Source organism: Diceros bicornis, chromosome 9 (assembly GCF_020826845.1).
Source record: "Diceros bicornis minor isolate mBicDic1 chromosome 9, mDicBic1.mat.cur, whole genome shotgun sequence".
Taxonomy (NCBI): domain Eukaryota; kingdom Metazoa; phylum Chordata; class Mammalia; order Perissodactyla; family Rhinocerotidae; genus Diceros; species Diceros bicornis.
The window spans coordinates 71,508,622-71,516,338 of record NC_080748.1 but is presented as its reverse complement, the minus strand read 5'-3'; the positions used below and the strand labels follow the sequence as shown (position 1 = coordinate 71,516,338).

At 51.9% G+C, this 7,717-nt stretch overlaps 1 protein-coding gene across 1 annotated transcript; it reads left to right on the top strand.

The window, feature by feature from the left end:
• The first annotated feature begins 1,605 nt into the window (after positions 1-1,605).
• On the top strand, positions 1,606-6,858 carry SOX21 (SRY-box transcription factor 21). The gene has a single exon (XM_058548377.1). It carries the CDS (start codon positions 3,108-3,110, stop codon positions 3,936-3,938), a length of 831 nt encoding a protein of 276 aa, XP_058404360.1. The 5' UTR covers positions 1,606-3,107; the 3' UTR covers positions 3,939-6,858.
• The last annotated feature ends 859 nt before the right edge of the window (positions 6,859-7,717 follow it).

Below are 7,717 nucleotides of genomic sequence, written 5' to 3'. Positions count from 1 at the left end.
TATTCCCAATGTTTAGTAAATAACAGTTTTTCATACCTTGCGTCCCTCTTACATATGTTCTTTGTATGACAGTGTCTAACATTTTTGTCTCAAATCTATTATACAAGTAGTAGGTTAAAAGCTCAAGGATGATAATTTTGTAGTTTATCATCACAAAACAGTATATTTAATATTCTAGTCTATGTAATTATACCTGCCAGTGTTTTAAAGTTGCTCCACCCTGAGTCTGTGAATGACAGTGTCTTACAGAGCCTGTAAAGGAACACCGTTCTAGAGAAATGAGTCCAATTGTTTTAGCAATACAAGAGCATAACTGATACAAAGTAAACATTTGTAAATATGACATTTTAAGAAAAATAGACTCCCATACATTTCACTGCTGATTCACATTTCTATATGTCACAGCAACTAAAATTAAAGCAATAATCACTATTCTTTATTAAAATGAGCAATAAAACAAGCCTAACTTTTAAATAAATCTGATGGCCTAAGTTCATAGTTAAGTTCATAGTTAAAATCAATGGCGTTGTACCTGTGTGTCTGTGTATGAGCAGAACATAAATTCCAGGGAAGACTTAAAAAGTTAACCACTTATAGAACTTCCTACTTGCATACACCACATGGCTGGTCACATCCAAACTGCCAAAGAAAGAAGGCAGGCGAGTTCTCCCTGGAGGGAAGGCCAACTTGAGAATAAAACCGCCAGACTGATCAGGATGTGAGTGTGCTGCAGCATACCAAGAAATGAGAAAAATATGCAAACAAAATTATGCTGTTTGATTTTTGCATCATGTCAATTATAAAGAAAAAACTGTTCTTACTTACTAAAGACAACTGTGCTTAACAGCTTAAAAATATTTCAGTAGAGACTGATTGGTATGTTTTACTTTTTTCTTTCAGAGAAACGTTTTATACTTCTTACTGACTTTGAACACCTTCACCCTATCTCTGAATTTAAGTGAGATACTGTAAGTTAACTTACAGTACCTGAAAGAGATCAGCTTATAGATGGCTCTGACGACCAGAGATAGAAACAAAACAAAACAAAACACCCAGAATTTTTAAAGAGCTGAAAAGTCAGCCAAAGATGCCTACTTTCAGCCTCAGCTAGCTTTTTTTCGAAAGGGTTTCGGAAAGCGCGCTCATTCCCTCCTCAGTTATTTTTCACTCCACTACCTCTGACTGGGGGCATCACCAGTGCAAGAAAATGCAGGAAGCATCTGCTGCGAGTAACATCTTGACCTCCAAGGAAAAGAACACTTGCTTGCTGGGAAAAGTCTCCAACATTTTCTAGGGTGCGTCCCCTCTTCCTCCGATGTTCGCGAGACTCTCCTCCTCGCGCGTGCCTCCTTCCTCCGAGCAGAGGATCCCAGAGCCGTGCGCGACCAGCGCTGCTCCGGCCGGCCAGGGTAGCAAGGATGACACCAAGGGTTGCCAACGCCAAACAGTGCGCAGACTCCACGGCGCGCTCCGAGATCTCCACTCGCCTAAACCTGCTCTCAAGTGAAAGAGGTGGGAGGAGGAGTATGGGGGGGTGGGGTGAAGGGGATCCTGTTTAATTCGAGGTCCTGGGGGTGTGGGAGCAGGAAGAGGCTCCGCTGGTCCCTCCTCCCTCCCGGAGTCCTGGGCTCCACCTCCTCCTCAAGTCCCCAGATAAACACACACTCAGCCGCGGCTGGACATGCACACCCAGCACCGGCCCCGGGCGCGTGCACACGCAGGTAGCAACATTCACCTGAGCCCGTGCACAGGGCTCCTGCCGCCTCTGGAGCGGCGGAGTGGCGGCCTGGGCCGGGAAGGGGTCCATCACGCCGCGGGAGCGGCCCCAGAGCGGACCTGCGAACTGAGGTGATGGCGCGTTTTCCTTAAATCCCCTCCTCCAGTACCTCTGCCTCCGCGCCTGCTCGGCTCAGGCCGCAGAACCGACGAGAGAGGGGCCCGTGCGCGGCGCACAGGCGGGCAGACGCTGCGAGCAGAGCGCGACCGCAGGGGCTCGGCGGCGCCGGCGCAGGAAACTTGCGCGAAGTTAGTTGCAAGTGCCGGGCGGCGGCCGAGAGGAGCGAGGAGTGGACGCGGCCGGTGCCCAGCTAGCCGCCCCGCGCTGGGGCAGCGCCGCCCTCCACGCCCGGCGCGCTCCGGGAGCCCGAGTCGGCCGGCGCGCCTGGAGGTGCTCGGAGCGAGAGGAGCCAGCATGGCCCGGGGGAAGGCGAGACGCGGCGCCTCGGCGAGCCGGGAGGATTTCCTCTGAGGCCCGGCGACCCCAAGCTTGCTCAAACCTCATTCACCCTCCGTCCCTGCCCGGCAGCCGGAGAGGAAGACCCGCGAGGCAGGTGCTGGTGGCGCGGACAGCTCCCCTCCAAAAACCCCAGCCGATTGCGGGGGGGAGGGGAGGTTCCATCAGTGCGCCCTGCCCCTAACCAGGAAGATCGGCTGGCGCTGCTGTATTTGTATTTATATCCATTGCTGTGCTCTGCGTTCCGCTAGTGCTCCCGGACCCTCCTGCGCCTCCCCCTCCTCTTCCTCCTCGGGGGCCACCTCCGCTCCTCCCCTCACCCCCATCTGCTACTGTCAAATGAGAAAGTCACCGAGGAGAACCCAAACATTCCAGCCGCCGAGAGCCCCCTTTGGCACTTGGCAGCACGCGGCGGCGGACTCCTCGACTCAACTTGGTGGAGCCTCCGCGACGCAACTTTCCGGGCTGCTGTGCATTTAAGAGAGAAAAGACCCGGGAGGGGGAGAGCTCTGCCCGGCAGCGGCTACCTGCCGGGAGTTCGCGAGCAAACGCAACTGGAGCGCAAGGACAAAAAGAAAGCAAAGGGCAAACTGTCACCGTGGGGTGGGGGCACCGCCGAGAAGTTACAGGTCCGGGGAGAGGATCTTCCCGAGCGCTTGGCCAGAGACCAGGGCGGCAGGGAGCGCGGCGCGGCCCTGGCCTGGTCCCCCAGCCCCCTCCTCCCGGGCGGGAGCGACGCCGGGGTGCAAAGTGGGGCGCGGCGAGCGCAGGCGGGCCGAACGGGTCCCCGCGGACAGCCAACATTGATTTCCTCCGGGCCGAGGGCGACGGCCCGGGCGGCGGCGGCGGGCTGCAGCCGCGGCACGGCGAGAGCATGTCCAAGCCGGTCGACCACGTCAAGCGGCCCATGAATGCCTTCATGGTGTGGTCGCGGGCTCAGCGGCGCAAGATGGCCCAGGAGAACCCCAAGATGCACAACTCGGAGATCAGCAAGCGCCTGGGCGCCGAGTGGAAGCTGCTCACCGAGTCGGAGAAGCGGCCGTTCATCGACGAGGCGAAGCGCCTGCGCGCCATGCACATGAAGGAGCACCCCGACTACAAGTACCGGCCGCGGCGCAAGCCCAAGACGCTGCTCAAGAAGGACAAGTTCGCCTTCCCGGTGCCCTACGGCCTGGGCGGCGTGGCTGACGCCGAGCACCCGGCGCTCAAGGCGGGCGCCGGGCTGCACGCGGGCGCGGGCGGCGGCCTAGTGCCCGAGTCTCTGCTCGCCAACCCCGAGAAGGCGGCCGCCGCCGCTGCCGCCGCCGCCGCGCGCGTCTTCTTCCCGCAGTCGGCCGCCGCCGCCGCAGCCGCCGCCGCCGCCGCCGCCGCCGGCAGCCCCTACTCGCTGCTAGACCTGGGCTCTAAGATGGCAGAGATCTCGTCGTCGTCGTCCGGCCTCCCGTACGCGTCGTCGCTGGGCTACCCGACCGCCGGCGCGGGCGCCTTCCACGGCGCGGCAGCAGCGGCTGCAGCGGCGGCCGCGGCCGCCGGGGGGCACACGCACTCGCACCCCAGTCCGGGCAACCCGGGCTACATGATCCCGTGCAACTGCAGCGCGTGGCCCAGCCCCGGGCTGCAGCCGCCGCTCGCCTACATCCTGCTGCCGGGCATGGGCAAGCCTCAGCTGGACCCCTACCCTGCAGCCTACGCCGCTGCGCTATGACCCCGCGGGGCTGTCTTGCGAGGACCAGTGTGCACACGTGTACATATGTATAGGTACGAGCTCTACGGCCTCTCCGTGCGCCCTCCCGCGACAGGGGCCCCGGTTTATATGTACATAAGATGTATAGGTGCCAGGCAGAGGCAGAGATGCCAGTCGGGGCGCGAGTGGCCGAGCGCGCGAGTGCGCGGGCGAGTGTGCGTGTGGATTCACAGGATCATTTCAGACCCACACTTCGGCAGCCAACTTGAAAGAGGGCGATTGCATCCGGCAGCAGTTGGTGTTTGCTTTGCACTTCGGAACCTGTTGCATTTTGGCCCATAGAGATGGAGGAGTAACTTTTGACATGTTGGGCTTTCCAGTTTCGTTTGTTGGAAGTTTATTGTCGGTTTTGTTTTTGTTTCTCATTATCTTCCTTTTTTACCCCCTCCTGGTCTGTGTTGCATGCATCTGTTCAAATGTTAGGTCTGAAATGGCTGGCACAAGGGAAAAGCTGATCAGTGTCATTAGTTTCTCGGAGCGGGATGGCTTTGAGCAGCCTTGCTCCCTATTTGTACTATTTGAACTTTGCAAATCTCTGTCCTCTCAAGCAGAACCCCCAGACCGGATCCATTCTTGACCAGTGACCGGCTCGAATCTGGCCCTTTGTATGTGAGATGATCACGGTTTCTTTTGTTTATCACGCCATTTGCAAATCAGAGCAAGAGCTCTTTCTCAAGAGCAAGGAACGCAAACAAGAAATGTGTGAGATGAAAAGTTATCAATTGGATTTTCTTCCTTAAAAAACAAAACAAAGCTACTAGAAGTCTCCCTGAGTCCGCTCGCCTGGATTTCTGACACGGTTTACAGAAAGGGAAAGGCACGGTTCCTATTTTCCTCTTATGGCTGAGTTCACCTTAAGATGTAAATGTGTATATGTCAGTGAAAACTTTGAGTCTTTGAAAATGTATTTGCGTTGCCCTAAATTTGAGTCGGTTTTAGACTCTAAAGCGTTTTGAGCAAATGTCAAAGTTAACTTTTAAAAATTGCGGGACTATTTCAGAATCGCAATTTTTATCTAAGATTAAATCAGACTTTTTTGTCTGAGTGGTAATTATATATTTATTATTTAGCAAAATTGAAAAAAAAAACCCAGAATTATTTTGACAGATGTCTCTCAATTTCAGCTAGCAGTTCTCCACCAACTTGAACCGTTTAAATGTGTTTTGGAGTTCCCTCCCCAATTAGCTTATTTTTTAGATCACCTGCAATTCATTTGCAAGTTATGATAAAACACACTTTAGAGAAAAGAAACCATCAATTATAGGTTTTTTTTTGTTTCTTTTTAAATGTATATATTTTGACTAATGTTTGTGAATGAAGTTGGCTAACATGTATTTAGTTTCATTTTGGCTTTATGTAATATAAAGTTTTTGAAAGTTTAAGTATTGGTTTTAACCTTTATGTGTAAATGATTTTCTTGTGTGATCTAATTTAATATTAGACGTCTAAACTATATCTGTAAATTAGAATCCGACTATCACTCTGTTCATTTTTTTTGAACAAAGAGTTTAAATAAAGCCTGAACCAGGGAAAAGAGAAAATCCTCTATTTCTTGAGTTCCTAACAAGATTTTTATCTGAATTGCCTTTAACGTGCCTGGTCCAGGTGAAGTGTAAGGTATCCTCCAAAGGCAGCCTTTGTTTCACTTTTGAATAGATTTACTAGGAAATCTAAATCAACCCATTGTTATTCAGAGCCAAAAACCTGATTTATCACATTTTTAATCGTGAATAGGAAAGAAGATAAAAAAAAACCCAAGTAGTTGTATTATCTTGGGGAAAAAAAGGCATTCATGAACCAGTAGAACAGAGTCCATTGAAAACATCCAGACCGTTCAAAGCATTTCACTAGTTTCCAGTAACATTCTAAGAGGAGAAAGTTGCCCGACCACTTTATCTTGTTAGTAGGAGAGCCCCACCACTTAAATCAGTGTAATTTGTTCACGGATCTTTGGCATATTCCTTATTTACACCTGAAGATTTTATTTGGCAGGATAATCACTGCTAACGACAATGTAAAACTTTTGGCCTCTTTCGGGCTTTATTCTGTCATGCTAATGGCATTAAACAGAAGAATAACAAATTCTAATGGGGAGGGTTGAATTTCCAGGGCTAGACAAGTTTCCACTGGAGAAAGTTTTGAAATCATAAAGGATTTTAATTTTAGAAAAGAAATTATAGGGCACTGTAAAGAATATCAGAGAGAAAAAAATTAACTGTAAGGAGACCTTTATTTTCCCCCCAACTGAGATACAAATTCTCAAGATACAAGACTCAACTAGTCTTAAACTAGTTTCCCCATTGACAGAGACCATCTCTGGAGCTGTATGTCTTTGTAAGCGTCCCAACTCTTTAAAGTCATTGTTTTCCCCCAATGGAATAATATTTTAAAAACCATGAAAAGTTTTGGAAATGTGAGAAATAGGCTCTGCTGGTTTTGACCCTGATTCACTAATTAAAACGATCCCTCTCCTGTTATTCCCCGAGCTCTTTGCAATATTATAAGTTAATTCATATGGTTCTGAGCGATTATGCAAAACTAATTTGGACTGTCCAGGGGTAATTATCCCTGACACGGTTAATTAAATCCTTTCAGGGCTTCGTCTTTCCCTTTTGTAGCAGCCCATCACTTCTCAACACGGAACTTCCTGCAGCTCGCTGGAAATCACCCCAGCCCTAAATCTTAGTTACCTCCCTGAGGCTTCCAGCTCGGCCCCACCGGCCTGAAGACTCCCCGCCCCCTCCCCTTTTCCCAAAGATCAGCGTTTTCTGGGAGCAATGCTCCGGAGTGTTGATGAATGAGAAGAAGACTAGAAAGATGGGGAAGAGGAGGGGGGAGGCTGCCAGGGGTGAGCACACAGGGTCACATCGCCAACAGATTGTGCGGCTGTTTGAGTAAGCCCACAGGACCAGAGGGGTGACTCGTTTATCACCACTCTGACTCCAGTGGGCTTGCTAACAAGTTGGTGGGTTTTACGCCTGGAGCAAGCCTCCCGCCAAGTTAGACTGTGCAGAATTAAGAGGGAGCGACTCTGGGGCAAGAGGGCGTGGAGAAAGGGCCAGGGGTGTGTGTAGGAGGGCCCCACAAACCCAGCGCTGGGACTAGGCAAAGAGCTGCTGCTGGCTGGAGATCTCTCTCTCTCTCTGTGTATACATCTACCCATCCCTGTCTCTCTCTTTCTCCCCTGCCTCTCCTCCTTCCTTGCTTCTTTCCCTTCCTTCTTTTTGTTTTTCCGTTTTCGTTTCTTTTTAAGGTTTAAAAAAGCCACCACGCCTTTTCTTAGGTAGTCACGGTTGCCTAAGGGCTTTAAACAAGCTTCCCCTCCGAGGGGCCAGGCGCGTGTCGCCTTCGGGCTTTGCGCAAACAGGTGGAATGGTTCTGTTTGAGCGGTAAGGACGGGACGCTGCCGGGCACCGGGTGGCTTCCGGGGAGCAGGGGAGCTGGCCGCTATTGTCACTTCATTTGACAATTTCCTCTCCCCCCCTCCCCGGCCCTCCCCGAAACTAGAACAAGACAGCGTGGATCTCCCTCTCACTCCAGGCTCGGGACCGCCTCGGCGAGGGGCGCAGAAGATGGAGAGAAGATTCCACCGTCTTCCCGGAACAGATAGGGACCAGCGCGCCAGCCAATCAGAACGCGGCTCGGCGCGGGCGCTCCCCGCCGCCGCCGCCGCCGCCACCTCCGGGCCAGCGAGGTTCCCGCAACTCGCCCGCCTGGAGTGTCTGTGTCTGTCCTGCGCC